Source organism: Diplotaxodon limnothrissa, linkage group LG16 (genome assembly GCF_057381915.1).
Source record: "Diplotaxodon limnothrissa isolate DT_005_m linkage group LG16, D_limnothrissa_male_GT1.1, whole genome shotgun sequence".
NCBI classification, from domain to species: Eukaryota; Metazoa; Chordata; class Actinopteri; order Cichliformes; family Cichlidae; genus Diplotaxodon; species Diplotaxodon limnothrissa.
The window spans coordinates 40,776,534-40,795,180 of record NC_140611.1 but is presented as its reverse complement, the minus strand read 5'-3'; the positions used below and the strand labels follow the sequence as shown (position 1 = coordinate 40,795,180).

Genomic DNA, 18,647 nt, shown 5'->3' with positions numbered 1-18,647 from the left:
CAACAAAAACAGAGTGCAAAATATAACATAAATAAATAACGATGCCAATAGTTCACATAAACCCGATTACAGCTGTTGTAATTAATCACGAGCTTAACTACTTAAGCCAGATACATCACTGACCTGTATATGAAAAATTTATCAGTTTAATCATCCGATCTCAAATTTTTCCAGTGTTTAAATAAATGATTAAGAAGTAAACGCTATTCCTGATGTCAGATAAACACTCAATTTTTCACTTTATTTGACAAGTTCAGAAACACGTGATGTTCGATGTCTTTACAACAACCTGTGAATCACTTCAGTATCACTTTGTTCTTACAGCACATTATGAACATAGTTATGATAAACACTTTCATTAGCAGCACGTAAACATTACCAATACATCAATAAACACTTACAAACAGATGTGCTTTAGTTTGCTTTCAATACTGAATAATGTTGGAGATGTAAAGTGACCACAAACACTGCAGAAAACATGATGTTCTGATTGGCTGACATCATGCCACTAACTTCCTGTTCACAACATCTGCCATCAGCTGATCGTGTCACTTTGAAGCTGTCATTCATCAGCCTCGCCGCTCTGTAAACTTACTACAGATTCACAACAACAACCACAACACTAACACACGCACAAACACACTGACACATGATCATTTCCAGCTGGGTGACAAAAGTAACATACACATTTTTCACTTTAAGCTAATAAATAAACAGTAAAATAAACTCCTTAAATTACATTTCAGTAATAAACACATTAAAAACACACAATCAATATCTGCAATCCAACACTGTCGTCAGGAAAACAAGTTTTAAATTCATTTTTTTAAAAAAGAAAAAAAGAAAAACTTTCGATCATGTTCCTGGAATTTCCTGAATTTTATTCCTCTAGCAGCGTCTTTTAAAGCTGCAATCATATTTATGGTTTAAAAACTCATATAATCAAAAGTTGTAACACTTTGAAATTTTTATTTCAAAATGAAAAAAAAAATGTGAGAAACATTTGTTTCATTAAAAAAAAAAGATTTGAGGTTTTTAATGCATCAACATAAACAAGGCTCTAGAGTGTGACATGCGACCTAACTTCTCAGTGGTGTGACTAAAAGAATCCTAGGTCGCACCGGTGCAACCAGTCATTCAAGTAAAGAAAACATCACACATTATGCCTGTATCGTGGTCTAAACCAATCAGAGATAGTGAGGGGCAGGAGCTCTCTGATTGGTCATGGTCCAGATGTAAGCCTGTGTGTGTACATTTGAAGGTGCAGGCAGATAGACAGAGGTGAGCAGCCTAGACCTGATAGAAGTGGCTGTAGTTGTGGGTAATGAGAAAAGATGAAAAGAACGATTGATAACTGTTTCGTTAAGGCCTGATCCCTCTGAAATTCATAGCGAGTGCTCTGACACGGAGCCATCAACCTCTCAGGTTATGTCTAACACTGGTTCAGAGACGGCATCAGATAATGAGCCACATACGATGGACTCAGAGCCCACTGACAGTAAAGGCGTAAAGTGTATACGTTGGGAAGAGAGCGGCTTGACCAGTTTCCCTGGCTAAGATACAGTAAAGCTGACAACATGACGCACTGCATTTACTGCAGTGAGTGTGGAGAAACTGTGGCCGGCAATACTGCATTTGTGACTGCAGCTAATACGTTTCAAAAAGAAACGCTGAAAAAGCAGTGCATTCAGAAAACACATTATATGCTGCGATAAATGCACTGGCTTCTCCCCACTGCCTTTCAGCGGCAGCAAACAGGTCGTCACAGGAGGCCGATGTGATGATTAAGTTTAACATTGCCTACGATATTCCCAAAGAAGATGTTCCGTTCACTAAGTTCAAGTCCAAAATAATTCTTCACAAGAAAAATGTCTTGAAGGTAAACCCCATGTACAGTAATGATGTCACGTGTGCCCGGGTTACAGGTGTCATCACAGACACATGGGGAAAAAGGGGGAAAAGGCCAGATTACAGGACATCTGAGGGCCATGTGACTGTAATGGGGGAGGGTCCATAAGATATAAAGCTGTTCAGATACTGAGATGTTCATTTTGAAGCCTGTCAGGCACTTTCAGGTCTTTGTAATTTACATTTTCTTTTTATTGAATATATCTTGAGATGTTTTAAGTTTAAATTTCAGCTCAGTGAAGCACTTTAAACAATTTTTTCAGTAACTTGTCTTTCTTGTAGAAATGTGCTCCAAACAAAGAACTTTGTGTTGACAGGTGGTGGTGCACCTAAGGAAAAAAAGTTAGGTGCACCAGGCAACTGTGGCAAAAAGTTAGTCTACAGCCCTGACTGATTTTAGTATCATTGTTATGTGTGTTTTTATTTGTGTGACCCCTCCCACCAGAGAATGTGGGTGTGGGTTTTTCTCTCTCCTCCCTCCCAGGGTCCTGTGTGGGTATATCTTGACAGCCGAGTTGTTTGCTTGGATTCCTGTTCCCAGACTGGACAACAAGCTGTGTGTTTCTGATGGTAACTTTTGAGTGTTCTCTGTGTGAAACTCCTGAGTCAAAAAGTTCATTAGTGAGTAAAGTGAGTGAACTTGTGTGTGTGGCGTTGTGAGACCTAATCAAGCTCTTTGTAAATAGTTATTAATAGTTTTGTAAATTAGACAACCTGGAGTATTCTTTCACTATATGTTAAACACGGCAGCAGCCTGATATGAATGAGAAGCCTTTTCTGTTGAAATCTGTTTTCTCTTGTTTGAGTAGGACCTTGGGTTAGAAATCTATCTGTTGTTTGACTTTCATATTGGGCAGGGAACATTAGGGACCTTTATTTTGGCGTGGCTCACTGCCGAAGTCACAAACGGCTGCGTAGAGTTTAGACTGCTAAAAGTTTTTGTCCTTGGGTGGAGTTGGAATCAGGGAGCAGCATTTCCAGATTACCTAGGTTTGGAGAATAACACTTTTTAAAGATAATAAACTATTTTTTAATTTAATTTCAAACGAGGAATTCTGCACCTCTGTGAAAAATCTGTTTGCTTTAAATCTGAGAGTTGAATGTCTTAAACATGATGAGTAAACACTGACAGGTTTACAGACTCAGATTCAGACTCAGGTTTAGCTCACAGCTAAAGGCAACCAGATGCAGCGACCAGGCAGAACTGATCCGAGAGCATCCTTCCTCTCTTTCTCCACTGTGCTGTGTAATAAAGGCAACAGAGACCCCAAAATCTAAAAATGTCATTTAGTTAAAAAAAAAAAAAAAGAAGATACTAACTTTTCTTGGCGGTAATTCTTTGAAGATATTTGATTGTTTGAGAATAAAGAACAACAACAAAAATTCAGAAAACAGTCAGAGAGAGCACCTGCGTTAGGGTGGAATGTTTGTTAAGCTGGCAAGGCTGTTAAGGTGGATTGTTTAAGGTGGAATGGCTGTTAAGGCAGAACATTGTGGGGTGTGGTTCCAGTATAGGCAGAGTGGTGAAAACAGGAGAGTTCAAAGATCCACAGAAAAGGAAACTGATCCAGAGTCATCTGCTACCTGTGAAGAATGGGAGTGATTAAAAAAATGACGACTCAGAAAGAAGTTAACAAACTGACTGATTAAACAGTTAATTCAGGGTTTCAACATTAAATATTAAACATACTCTGACCCGGGAGAAAGAGTTTGTTCCTATTCAGTTTTCTCAGACTTTTTATCAGTGTAGATAAAATAATTATAGCGAGTGACTTTAATATCCATGTAGATATGTGCTCTCTTTCCCAGCACCCTGGCATAGACTTTCCTGGGAGGGCAAAGATGGGAACCACCAAAACAGCTCTACAGCATCCAGAGCCTTCAGGAACTTAGGCCAAACTTCTTCCACCCCAGGACTTCTGCAACCATGGAGTTGTTTAAGTGGCCTCACTCCCGGTGATTGACAATTCGCCCCCCCTTGTACACAGACTCTGCTTTTTCATACAGATGACATGTCAGTAGAATTAAAAAGGCTTTCAGCACGGCCTGACCCATGGTCCTCTTGGCCTGTCGTTACCTATCCCCACCAGTGAAGTGACATTCCATGTCCCAATTGCTAGTCTCGATAGCCTGGGATTAGTCCATCAGGGTTTTCTAAAAACCTTAAAAACATGATATCTAACCAGATACTTTAAATGGCGTTACCTTGGCCTCCAATAACACTGTGAGGAATCCAATTAATCTTGGATTGATGTGATGGCAGCGTGCTACTTCGGCTCCTAAAACAGGTGCATTATTTTGTTTTTTGTTTGCTTTTCTATTGATTCTGCCCCCTATTACACAACATGTGTGTGAAAGATACAAAGACTCTCATACACCCGCTACGCTCTTCTGGAATATCAATGTGAGATTTAAAACTCTACCCGAAGATCCTCTAACAAAAGAATACAATACAACTTTATTTATAGAGCACATTTAAAAACCAATGGTATACCAAAGTGCTTCACATAAAAGACAGAAAATAAGACAGAAATATTATAAACATTATAGGACCATAACAAAATACCAAGTATGCTAACAGGTCAGTGTTACTAATACACAGGAATGGCATAAAATGCATATCAAGTAAAACATGTTAAAAGCACAAAACCACAAAAGATATGTATAAAAGGTAAAATAGAGTAAGTCTAGGGATCAGATGCAGGCATTAACAAGCAGGAAAGGCAAGGTTAAATAAATAGGTTTTTAACTGTGATTTAAATGATTGGATAGAGTCAGACGCGCAGATAACAATAGGAAGGCTATTCCATAAATGTGGTGCAGCCAAGGCAAACGCACGGTCTGTGTTGTTGATAATTTTAAAAGTAAGCAGCAGTATTTTAAATTGGATGCAGTATTTAATGGGTAGGCAGTGCAGGTCAGCTAGAACAGGGGTAATAGATTCAAACCTCCCAGTTCCAGAAGGTCACAAAGGCTTTTCCAGGTCCTTATGCAGAACATAATGCCTAGCCTTAGAAATGACACGCAGTTGGTAGAAACTAGATCTAACTACAGCGGACACTTGTTTATCAATTGCTAACAGTGTCAGAGAGGGAGCTGGCAAGGGAACCAAAGGCATCGTGAAATTGTCCGCGAGGAATATTACTATCAAATACAACGATTTCAGTTTTATTATCATTTAAGATATGTCAAGGTCCTGGGTCTGTGACCCAGTGTTTTCTGTTCTGTATTGTTAATCTTTGATTTCTTGATGTATCTTTGTTTATTCTTACGTTTTGGTTCTGTGTATCCCCTCTATTGTAGTCAGGTCTGTGTTAAGCCCGCGTCTCTGAGTCTGTCTTTGCGTGTGTGAGTTTCCTGTTTTACTTTGAAGGTCTTTGTCTCATGTGAGGGTGTTCAATTTACGTCTCCCTGTCTCATCAGCTCTGATTTTTCCCATGTGTGTTCCTCTCCTGACTCCCATCCCTTGATTACTGCTGTGTGTATTTAAGCCCTGTGTGTTATCCTGCCTGTTGCCGGTTCGTCTGTGTTATCTCCCTACGTCATCCTATGTTTTTCTCTCCATGTCTCCCTGCATCTGGCTTCAGAGCCTTGACAAGATAAGAGAGTTTCCTAAGAGCCACTCTTTGACCTGACACATTCACTCTTGAAAGCAGTGCAGAGACAGAGCAGGATCATCAGCTAGTTCAATGTAGATCTGTATATCGTCAGCATAACAGTGAAAAGCGATATTGTATTTCTCAAAGATTGCACCTAGAGGGAGCATATACAGCGAGAAAAGAATAGGGCCCAGCACAGATCCTTGAGGCACTCCACAGCAGACAGGTGCAGCGGAGGAAGAGCAGGTGCCCAGGTTGACCGAGAAGGACCTATTGGAGAGCGACCGTGGCTCAGGGGGTTGGGAAGCGCATCTGTAACCGGAAGGTTGCCGGTTCGATCCCCGGGCTCTCTGTCCTGGCCGTTGTGTTCTTGGGCAAGACACTTCGCCTACTGGTGTTGGCCAGAGGGGCCGATGGTGCGATATGGCAGCCTCGCTTCTGTCAGTCTGCCCCAGGGCAGCTGTGGCTACAACCGTAGCTTGCATCCACCAGTGTGTGAATGCGAGAGTGAATGAATAGTGGCATTGTAAAGTGCTTTGGGCTATACAGGGAGTGCAGAATTATTAGGCAAATGAGTATTTTGTCCACATCATCCTCTTCATGCATGTTGCCTTACTCCAAGCTGTATAGGCTCGAAAGCCTACTACCAATTAAGCATATTAGGTGATGTGCATCTCTGTAATGAGAAGGTCTAATGACATCAACACCCTATATCAGGTGTGCATAATTATTAGGCAACGTCCTTTCCTTTGGCAAAATGGGTCAAAAGAAGGACTTGACAGGCTCAGAAAAGTCAAAAATAGTGAGATATCTTGCAGAGGGATGCAGCAGTCTCATAATTGCAAAGCTTCTGAAGCGTGATCATCGAACAATCAAGCGTTTCATTCAAAATAGTCAACAGGGTCGCAAGAAGCGTGTGGAAAAACCAAGGTGCAAAATAACTGCCCATGAACTGAGAAAAGTCAAGCGTGCAGCTGCCAAGATGCCACTTGCCACCAGTTTGGCCATATTTCAGAGCTGCAACATCACTGGAGTGCCCAAAAGCACAAGGTGTGCAATACTCAGAGACATGGCCAAGGTAAGAAAGGCTGAAAGACGACCACCACTGAACAAGACACACAAGCTGAAACGTCAAGACTGGGCCAAGAAATATCTCAAGACTGGTTTTTCTAAGGTTTTATGGACTGATGAAATGAGAGTGAGTCTTGATGGGCCAGATGGATGGGCCCGTGGCTGGATTGGTAAAGGGCAGAGAGCTCCAGTCCCACTCAGACGCCAGCAAGGTGGAGGTGGAGTACTGGTTTGGGCTGGTATCATCAAAGATGAGCTTGTGGGGCCTTTTTGGGTTGAGGATTGAGTCAAGCTCAACTCCCAGTCCTACTGCCAGTTTCTGGAAGACACCTTCTTCAAGCAGTGGTACAGGAAGAAGTCTGCATCCTTCAAGAAAAACATGATTTTCATGCAGGACAATGCTCCATCACACGCGTCCAAGTACTCCACAGCGTGGCTGGCAAGAAAGGGTATAAAAGAAGAAAAACTAATGACATGGCCTCCTTGTTCACCTGATCTGGACCCCATTGAGAACCTGTGGTCCATCATCAAATGTGAGATTTACAAGGAGGGAAAACAGTACACCTCTCTGAACAGTGTCTGGGAGGCTGTGGTTGCTGCTGCACACAATGTTGATGGTGAACAGATCAAAACACTGACAGAATCCATGGATGGCAGGCTTTTGAGTGTCTTTGCAAAGAAAGGTGGCTATATTGGTCGCTGATTTGTTTTTGTTTTGTTTTTGAATGTCAGAAATGTATATTTGTGAATGTGGAGATGTTATATTGGTTTCACTGGTAAAAATAAGTAATTGAAATGGGTATATATTTGTTTTTTGTTAAGTTGCCTAATAATTCTGCACAGTAATAGTCACCTGCACACACAGATATCCCCCTAAAATAGCTAAAACTAAAAACAAACTAAAAACTACTTCCAAAAACATTCAGCTTTGATATTAATGAGTTTTTTGGGTTCATTGAAAACATGGTTGTTGTTCAATAATAAAATTATTCCTCAAAAATACAACTTGCCTAATAATTCTGCACTCCCTGTATAAATCCAATCCATTATTATTATGCTCAAGCCTCGCTAACAACATGCTGTGATCGACCATTTCAAATGCCGAGGATAAATCCAATAGAACTAGGACCGCAGCGCATCCAGTATCAGCAATTAGAAGATCATTTAGGACTCTAAGCAAAGCTGTTTCGGTGCTATGACGTGGTTTAAAGGCAGACTGGAATTTATCAATAATGTCATTCGCATCCAAATACGACAGGAGTTGTGAAAAAACTATCCTCTCGAGAATTTTAGACAGGAATGGGAGCTCGGCCTGCAATTAACATAATCATTATAATCAAGGTTCCTTTTTTTAAGACCAGGCTGGACTACGGCATGTTTAAAAGCTGACGGGTCGATATACTATACCTATACTATGCAAGATGGGAGGATATATATAGGATTAGTATTATTCAGTTGCTCAACTAATCGCTTAAGAGTAAGGAGTGACACGGGCTCAAACTGATGGAAGGTTGATGAACAACCAGGAGAAGAAACAGGGCTCGACACTAAAGGAAGCGAGGACTTAAGAGAAGAAACTTTATCTCCGGAGGAGGGGAGAAAGCGTAGACTATCCTGGCCAGCATTTGGATAATCCGTAGCCCTTGCTTTAAGGTAAGCCTTGAGGCGGACGCGAAGAACACTCCTATTACCCCGTTTCCTGTAACGTTTCTTGTGCAGGTTGGGAAGGGGTAGGCAGGAAATACTGGTGGAGTCTAGCCGTAACAGGGTGGCGTCACCCAGGGGTTTTTTGCTGGGAGTTTTAGAACCCTATTAGTTAGGTTGCTTACTCTTTAAAACACCAGAACAGGGAGGATGGAGCAGGTTTAAGTTTATTAGATTGATCAGTTTTGCTGAACTATGAAATATTTTGGGTGCAGTGCATTTTTTGCATAAAGGTATAACAGAATAGCTTTAGTGTTTTTTTTTTACTTGAGTATGAACTTATACAAAAAGCAGCAAGATATTAAAAAAAGTTTTATTGATTAAAAAACACACTACATCGGATTCATATCGGTATTGGCAGATATCCAAATTTATGATATCGGTATCGGTATCGTGCCATCTCTAATTGCAACATGGCATTTGGGTCTTCTAACTAAAATAGGAAAATAGGAACATAAACAGTGGCATCTACGCCAGGCCTGGCCCACATCTGGATGACATACCACTTACCATGCCAGAAGTCAACCAGCAGGCCCGGCTTGATACCAGATCCGGGCCAGACCTGCTTGCTATGTGGGTGTTGGCTGCTGGGGGATTCCCATGATGCACTGGGTGTTTCTTCTTCAGTCAGCTTTTTCACTCACTATGTGTTTATACACCTCTCTGCATTTAATCATTAGTTATTATTAATCTCTGGCTCTCTCCCACAGCATGTCTTTTATCCTGTTTTCCTCCACTCAAATATACAGTAGAAAAGCTCCCAAGCATTTTATTTAATGAGCTGTAATAAAACAGATCAGTTTGACAAGCAGTGCTGACAGAAATAAAGTTGTGGCTGAAGCTTTGTAGTTGTGTGCCATGGTTTCTGAGGTGTGACTCACCTGGAGCCTACTTGCTGCTGCTGTTCTGGTGGAGATGTTGCTGAGGTTGGTGTCGGGGGGGTTGGTGTTGTGGGCTGGACCCTGCACCCCCTCCTCTGATGGTAGGTCGGATAGCATGGGAGAAGGACAGATTCTGATGGTGCTGATGACCGGCTCTTATTGGCTTGGCTATATGAATGCAGGTAACAGGTGAGTTTAGGTAAAGACAAACAGCCTATCACATCACATATCAGACTTGGCTTGTTTTAAGTTATCTTCTCACCAATCTGAGCCGAGTGTCCTTTCCTGAACAGGTTTTTGGACCGCACAGCCTCTTTGATGCGGTCAACTTCCTGTTGGTAGCGTTTGCGATCCCTCACGGCTGACTCTTTTGCATTTTTCAGAGCAGTTTCCAGAGCTTTCACTCGCTCCGCTGTAGCCCGGAGACGCTTCTCCAATTTGGGCAGCTCACAGCGGAGCTCAGCGTTATCCCGAACCAGCTGGAGGAAACAGCTACTGTCAGTTATGTGACTTGAAAGCGTGTTTGTTTATCCACCTTGAGGAATCCCCAGTAAAACACTTCTTTCTTTAATTATTATTTATTAAAGCAGGCGATGAATGATTACATGTTATCATGTACATGGATCCCCTTTGTTCAGAAGACCACAGGCTGTAAAGTTGCAGATCAGAGTTCCTCAACTTATCAGTATACAAAGTTTTATATGAGACTGTGCATCTATCTGATTGATTAAAATTGATGGGGAGAAATCATAGTTTACACTTAATTCTCCCATCGTCGGTGCCTCGGGCTGGTCCCAGCTTCTCAGCAATCTGCCTTGTCCAATCCAGGGGAGCAGCACCTACAAACTCTGCTAAACATGTACTAAGTGCTTTTCCCTATTCACTCACCTTTCACCTAACAGCCTGTTGTCTTAGTGACCGTGAAAGCAACCCTGACTGAGACGCCAGATGTTGTTTTGTCTCAAGCGGTCCCTAGTGGAGTGTTGGGCAAGTTAATTTGAAAAAGTAATTAATTACAGTTACTAGTTACTTCTTCAAAAAAGTAACTGAGTTAGTAACTGAGTTACAAGATTCTAAAAGTAATTAATTACTTGGAAAGTAACTATTCTGTTACTTTAAAAAAAAGTGTTTAACCCTCTGGGGTCCAGGGTATAATTGGCCATTTTTAACTACTTTTGATGTTTCCTCCACATCTCACCTTTAAAAACTATTTACTTTGCCTTGTTTGGTATCATCCTTTTCAGCACAACCTCACGTGTCTGAATTTACAGTTACGTTTTCATTTTGACATACTGTATTAACACAATTGATCTAAAATCAGACAAAAAACATAAAATCCGAGTAGAAAAAGTTATATTTTTTACTGTAACAACCACAAACATGTTTAATGAATCATATTTCATAACTTTAAATGCAAATATAAATCGTCAATTTTAAAATCATATGCACAAGTTTTCCAAACAACAAAGTTATTTGCATCCATTTACCTTTTACCTTTTTTAAATAACCATTTCAAACTGTTTACAGAACAATCAGCCATTCTTGAATAAGATGCCACAAATTATTTGTGCCACTCCAAAAAAATAATTTCTGTCCACTATAAAGGAGAACATCACAGCCTGATATCAGATGTGGCCATTCAGTCAGTGTTGCCAACTTAGCGACTATGTCGCTATATTTAGCGGGTTTTCAGAGCCCCTTAGCGACTTTTTTTCTAAAAAGCGACTAGCGACAAATCTGGCAACTTTTTCTGGTGTTATTGGAGACTTATTTATGACAACTTTTTGACGTGAAAGGGCGTGTTGCTCTTACTCTCAACAAGCAGCGGGTGCTGCCGTGGGCACCTCACCCGTGCTAAAGCGCTCACGGGCGGAGGATAGTCCTCCCGCAGCTGCAGGAGATGTTCACACCTATGCGTCCAAACTGCAAATGAATCGCGCATGAGCGAAGCCGCTGCTTCCTCACTGACTGTAACGCAGTTCTTCTTTTACTGTTATGCTGTTTTGTGGATCACAAGGTTTAAAACTACTTATAAACACACATACACACACACACATAAAGTAACTCCACCAGAGCGCCTATTTCGGGTCACTTTTGCCGGTCGAAGCCCGGATAAAGGAACAGGGTTGGAATTGTGACATTAAAAAAAATTGCTAAAAGAAATTTAATTTGTAGTTCTAAATAAATTCTAAATGCATTTAGGACGTTTTTTGCTCACTTTGTGTCTCTTCCATGATGTTATTTCTCTCTCCAACAGCGTAGGTTACAATTATATTAGCATGACCAATTATGCAAATTAGGTGATGACGTCATTTAGCGACCTCTAGCGACTTTTAGGACAGCCAATAGCGATTTTCCTTGCTGAGGAGTTGACATGACCAGTCATGACCAGTTTGAAACTGTGGCGGGCAGAGCGGCCCAAGCGTTTCAAAGTAGCGGACACACAGAAAGAAGAAACATGAAAACATGGCAGAGCCAGTCGTCTACGCTACAGCTGAAGAGGATAAACAGCATTTTCCTCATATACAAAGAATGTTTCTCTTAAAAGCAGCACAAAAGAACAGCTATGTCTTCAGCGTCGGTGTCTTCAGTGAGAGCCAAAACAAACTAACTTTTCAGCGTGAAAAAAACTCAGCTCGTGTAACCTGAGGAAACGGTAAGTTTTCTCTAAATATCTTTTTAGCTGTGGTTAGCTGGATGTCAGTCTTATGTTACAGCAGCTGTGTCGAGCTCAAGCTGCGAGTCATATTTTCGGCGCTACGTTGTAGAGAGACAAGTTTGTATAAGCTAACAGCTAGCCTGTTTAATGACGCTAGAGTTCCACGCACATGCAAACAGCTCGTCTCTACTGCTTTAACTGTTAAAACAGAAGGCAATACTGCAGCTGACAGGGTTTATTATGTGAAGCAGCAGCTTGTTTAGTTTAAACAGTCTGCATTAAGCTGGGCAAACACTGTGCGATTTTTTCCCGTCGCATTATTCAGCTCCTGCTCAAACTGTACAATTGAATTGCAGGGGTTAGAAGTTCATAGGTCACGATGTAGGGTCTCACACGGCCTGATGCTCTGATGCGACCTGAGTGCTCAAACTGTGCGTCCATAACATGAAGCTTATCATACAAAATCTGTCTCTCGCTCTCCCTCTCTCCGTCTTACAGACACACACACACACACACACACACACACACACACACACACACAAACACACACACACACACCACTGTCAACTTTGCTAAATTACTAATGAAAAACATTGACCAGGCAGCTGTGATTGAGCAGCAATGTCCATCCAACTCTTTTCATGGTTGTTGTAGTCGTCACAATTTTGTGAGGTCACATTGAAAAGCCTTGGATACGGAAGCGTAGAGCTGCCACCCAGCCAAAAGAAAAATAGAAAAGTATATTGTTCTAACAATATACCTTTCACGTTTGAACAATATAATATCACGTTATTACAAAATACATAATTATCACGTTCGTACAATATAAATATTATATAGGCTACATCGCAGCTCCAGTCACGCTTCCATCACCGTCTTTCGTCTTTTCCCAGAGTAACAGCCAAACAGGAGGATCTATTGGCTAGCACTGCTTAGCCTTGCACGCATTCTTATTTTAAACTTAATCTGGAATTCATTGCAAACTGTTTGTGCGGGATATGAATGACAGGATTTTGTTTTTCAACAAGAGTTAGTAAAAAACATCTCCAAAAATTAATATAAAGTTTACAGCATATCTTGTCACTGGAAATTGTTTGCACTGTTTATATGTTTATATTATTTACTGTAGGTATTGGTGAAAAAAAGCTTTATGTTGTGAAAAACTGAAATCTGGAAAAAATTTTGTTGATGTTTTTACATATATTCCTGTTGAAAATACTAAAATTTGTATATTTATTTTTGTTTGTCTGATAGCATTTATTTATAAAATAAATCAGACATTTCAAACAGTTACTCGCTACTTGAGTAGTTTTTTCACCAAGTACTTTTTTACTCTTACTTGAGTAACATTTTTGAAGACTACTTTTCACTTTTACTTGAGTAATAATATTTTAAAGTAATGCTACTCTTACTTAAGTACAATTTTTGGACACTCGACCCACCTCTGGGTATATGTCACCTTGTTGCTTTGTCTTTAAGTGGTCATGTGATTGGCTTACCACGACTACTTTATTCTTCCTCAGTCAAACAGCAGCACTCGTGCGATTGTTTTGCACCCTAAGCTGCAGGTGTTGTGAGAAAAAGTGATCATCAGGCAGAAAGTGATTGCTGTCAGCGGGAACGTGCGGAGCTGCTGAAAGCTGTAGCGCCCACATTACTTACAGCTATTTCCATGCAACTGATATAAGATGTGGTCAACTGAACACAGCTTCAACCGTCTGTTTGTTGAAAAATAGTAACGCCACCGCATTTTCTTGTTAGTAACGGTAACTGCGTTACGATAGAAATAGTAATTAGTTAGATTAGTCGTTACTGAAAAAATTAACGGCGTTACTTGTAATCACATGCCGTTATTCCCATCACTGCCTAAGTCTCCACCTTATCATAGGACTTAGTGTCCCTTCACCTGGAAGCTTCTACACTGTCTACACGTCTAAATTCTTAGGCTTTTATGCACTATTATACCTGAGAGACTGCTTCTCATTCACATGGTCACACAGAGGATCACAGCTGGAGACACAAGCTTCACTGCAGGATCTGTACTCTGTCATATTTCAAGAAATAATTGCCAACAAACACAACATCAGCAAACATCCAATCACAGAGTGACCTGTCAATGACAGACCCACACTAAAGATCCTGGTTTTAAAAACTGAAACACAAACTTCCAATGGGGGAGACACCAGTTGAGGGTGACCCTGTGGGTAGGGCTTAGAGACTAGGTGAGATCACTCACCTGCTTGTGGACCCTGCTGAGCTGCTCCAAGTTATTTTCTAAGAAGACGATCCTCTGTCTCTGAGCCAAACTGCCACCAGCCTCATCGCTGTCATTCTCTGAACTCTGATCATGACAATAACACATGAGACTTTATCACTGGACGGACACACACACACACACACACACACACACTGATCCCTAAAACTCCTCACAAAATGGACTGAGGCAGATCAGTTAGGTTAACATCAGTGGAAATGCAATGTCGCAATGGTACTCTTTAAACTTTATTAAATTTGAATGTAAATAAGCTGGAAAATGATAAATGAGCTTATTGTAAACCTGGAGCAGCGACACCATTCAAAGCAGGAAGTGACATCAGCAATTGTGTGACGAATCAAAGCTCTGCTGCTCTGAATCTCAAAGTAAAGCTACTTTTTATTCTTACATTCTTGATTCGAGCTCCGATGTCGTCGATGAAGAGTTTGCGAAGGTCGTTGAGCATCTGCAGCTCTTTGGCCTGTTGGAGGAAACAGAGACTCAGCTGGTCTCACATCAGCAGTAAGACATTTTGGACTTTATCATTTTGCTTCTGTACATCATCACAGAGGAAACCAAGAATCCAGCATGTGACTGAAGAGTAGACTTTCAGACGTTTAACAAAAGTATACCCAGGAACTAAACACTACTCACCCTGTCCACAGCAGCACCATTTGTGGTGAGGTCTGTGTGGTGATCTTTGCCGGGCCTCCTGAAATCACTCTCTTTCATTTTGTCCACATTGATTGTGACTTTTGGATCTACACCTGACTTCAAGCTGCTTCATGTCCTTTCTGTAAACGGACTAAACGCCGTAACTGATGGGACCGAGCACTGACATGTCATCTGGAAACCACAATGTGGTTGGTGCTGGATCTGACTGTACAGTCATGTGTAAACAGTCTAAACAGCAGCGAGCTCAGGACACACCCCTGAGGTGTGCTGACTGAGATGGTTTTTCATCTGTGGCTGCCATTTTGAATTCAATATCCTGCTCCTCACATACAAGGTCTTAAATAATCAGGCCCCATCTTATCTTAATGACCTTGTAGTACCATATCACCCTATTAGAGCACTTCGCTCTCGCTCTGCAGGCCTACTTGTTGTTCCTAGAGTATTTAAAAGTAGAATGGGAGGCAGAGCCTTCAGTTTTCAGGCCCCTCTTCTGTGGAACCAGCTTCCAGTTTGGATTCAGGAGACAGACACTATCTTACTTTCAAGATTAGGCTTCAGTCAATTCAATTCAGGATGTAGAACTCATGACTGTGAAAAGTCTCCCATTCTATTCACCTTCTCAGTTTTTGGAGTTTTTTGTCATAGCAACCTACATAGCACCGCATGCTAATGCTAACAACGCACTGAAGGAGCTACACCATCACATCAGCTCGCTTCAGAATAGGCACCTGGAAGGTTTTTAGGTAGTGGCTGGGGATTTTAACCACTTAAACCTGACAGACATCTTACCAAGGTTTTATCAGCATGTCACCATACCGACACGGGGAAATAACACGCTGGACCATGTTTATACCAACATGCGAGATGCATACAGAGCAGTACCCCGCCCCACCTCAGCCTCTCAGACCACATCTGTATTATGCTGGTCTCTGCCTACCATCCCCCACTACGACGCTCCAAACCACACTAAAAACCATCACTGTGTGCCCCAGTGACGGTGACTCTGCACAGGGTGGGGCCACTTGCCCCTCCCTTCCTTCCCTCCCCATCTCCGGCTGCCTCCCTCTTCCCGCTCCACCACAATCACCCACACATGCAAGGCCTTTGGGTAAAGGTGTGTCACCAGGGGTCAGGGGAGGCATCCCCCCCGTCCCCCCGTCCCCTTCTGGCCGCCTGTGCTTTAATTTTATCTCACAACTTAGACATTCACATTACTCACACTCTCATAACACATACATATAGGACCTTGGGGGCGGGCACGCTACACGGCATCCAGAAGACCAGCAGGGTGTACAACCTCACCCCTGGCGTCGTTGCCCACCTCTCAATCTGCCCCCCCATTCTCTGTTGCCTGTAGGAGCGGGGGGGGGGGGGGGGGCTAGGAGGAGGAGTTGGCTGTCCGACTGGGGTCTGGAGTGTGGGGCCTCCCTGCTGCTGCGGAGTCGGGGCGGTCTGCTTCTCTCCACCCCAGGGAAAAGGGTAACACCACCTGGGTCTGGGTGCAGTTTCCCCCTCCAGGGGCAAGGGTACCTAGACCCGGGGCTTAGAGTACGCTTGGGGAGTGTGATCGTGTGTACAGCGTCTCTTTATGTCTGTCTCCACGTTGGTTGAGTGTGGAGTAAGTGCATATGAGAGCATGAGGGTGGGGATGGATGTTTGTATCTGTGTGCCTGTATGTCTGTGTCTATATGTCAGGTTGGGTATCAGACGCCACCTCTCTGGGGACATCTCAGGCCCTCCAAGGTATGGAGGCCTATCTCCCACCACCACTCCCCCTGCCAGTGGCAGACGCCCTCAGACATCGGTGCGTTGGTGGTTCTTTGTGTCCGGGGATGGGCGTCCAGGTACACACCGGCTCACTCCTTGGTGGCTGCTTGTCGGGGCCTGGGGCTCGCTCGGGCCCCTTCGGGGGTGGGGTGCCCTCGGCCTCTCGGCTGGGGCTCGGTCACTTTGGCGCAGCTGGCTGCCGGCGGAGCTCACGGGCACGTCACTGCAACCCCCTCTGGCTTCTGCTCCGCGGCTGCTGAGTGAGCCCTCATCTGGGACTCTCCTCAGCTCTTTCTGGGACAGTGGCGCGGCTGCCCCTCTGTTGGTCTTCCTTGGTCTCTTGTGTTCTGGGGGCCTCTGGATGTCTGGAGCCTGGATCTCCTCCATACCTGCTTTATGCCCTGGAGGACGGGGCTGTGGCCCCCCACACCGTCTAGCAGATCATTACATGAAGGAACCTGTTAAATACAAGCGCGTCCATGCTCACAGGTGTACACACGGGTGATCACACCCACAAACTACACCCTTTTTGGCTCCTACCTCAAAGCACACTGTGCGCTGTCGATCTTACGTGCTGCACAATAATGTTTAATATTTACTGTTATATTCACATAGATCATCATGATGTTGTTTATTATGTTGCTCTCTTTTTTTGCTTGTTTTCTCTTTTTTCTTTCTCAACAGGTGATCCAGGTGATTGTATTTTTTGTCTGTTTTTTTTGTTGGTTTTTGTTTTTTGCCCTTTATCACCGTTCATCTTCCCCGCTGTTTTTTTCCCCCTCTTTCTTTCTCCCTTTTCTTTTCCCCAGTCAAGTCTGTCCCAAGTGTAGCAAGTGAAAATAAAATAAAATAAACAATAAAAGCAAAGGTAAATCAAATAGACCAACACGGCAAGGCTGGGATGGTCAATCTGGTAAAGTAAATCCGTTGGGCATCTTTCTTTGCCTTTAGACAATAATTCTGATGGCAAAAGAGCCAAACGGGACAGGCGGGAAAGAAAACAAAGAAGAAGTCCATGCCCTGCTGAAAGCCGCCTTCAGGTCTGGTGACGCACAGGAACTCAGGAGGGCTAGAAGAGAAATGACTGCAGGCGTCACGAGAGCCAAAGCCACATACACACAGGAGATAGACTGTTATTTTTCTTCCCAGGATCCACGCAGTATGTGGAGGGGTAAGTGCATCACTGACTACAAAACTAGGGATACACAATGCCCCAGGGATCCTTCTCTGCCTGAGGCTCTCGACCAGTTCTGCGCCCGCTTTGAGGATCCTAACACGAGTGTGCTAAGTCCCCTCCTGTTCACACTGCTCACCCAACCATCCAGGCTGTCATATTGTAAGGTTTGCAGCTGTGGTTGGTTGCATCACCAACAATGATGAGACCGGCTACAGGAAGGAGGTGGAACACTTAGAGGACTGGTGCAGGAAAAACAATCTCTGCTTAAATGAGAAGAAGATGAAGGAGATGACTGTGGACTTGAGGAGGGGAAGACACACACACACACACACACACCCCTGCACGTCGGAGGATCTGCAGTCGAAGTAGTACCCAGCTACAAGTACCTGGGTATGTACCTAGATAGCAACCTCATTTGGAAAAACACTTCCAGCCTGATCAGGAAGGCTCACCAGAGGCTCTACTTCCTGAGGCGGCTGAGATGTGCGAGACTTGAGAGCTCAGTCCTCATCTCCTTTTACAGATGTGCGGTGGAGAATGTTCTGTGCTCTGGCATCAACGTGTGGCACAGAAACTGCACTGAGGCAGAGAGGAAAGCTCTACACAGGGTGGACAGCCTTCGTCACGTCGCTGTGACGTAATCGGACTACAAATGCGTCCTCAGGAGGATGCAGCCCGTGAATTTGGACACAACCTATGTGTTAACAGACCTCTCTGCACTGAATCATATCTGTTATTAATCTCTGTCTCTCTTCCACAGCATGTCTTTATCCTGTTTTCCTTCTCTCACCCCAACCAGTCGCAGCAGATGGCCCCGCCCCTCCCTCAGCCTGGTTCTGTCGGAGGTTTCTTCCTGTTAAAAGTTTTTCCTTCCCACTGTCACCAAAGTGTTTGCTCATAGGGGGTCATATGATTGTTGGGGTTTTCTCTGTATGTATTATTGTGGGGTCTA

General features: G+C 43.1%; 1 protein-coding gene across 1 annotated transcript in view; it reads right to left on the bottom strand.

Annotated features, from left to right (window-relative positions):
• Positions 1-9,170: 9,170 nt before the first annotated feature.
• LOC146616724 (kinesin heavy chain-like) overlaps positions 9,171-18,647 on the bottom strand; it is a 51,570-nt gene continuing 42,093 nt past the window's right edge. Inside the window, exons 22-25 of the mRNA XM_085375232.1 lie at positions 14,486-14,557; positions 14,059-14,163; positions 9,426-9,642; positions 9,171-9,331 (exon numbers count right to left, since the gene is read on the bottom strand). Of these exons, the coding sequence (XP_085231358.1) occupies positions 9,171-9,331; positions 9,426-9,642; positions 14,059-14,163; positions 14,486-14,557 (555 nt within the window). The remainder of the gene's footprint in view (positions 9,332-9,425; positions 9,643-14,058; positions 14,164-14,485; positions 14,558-18,647) is intronic.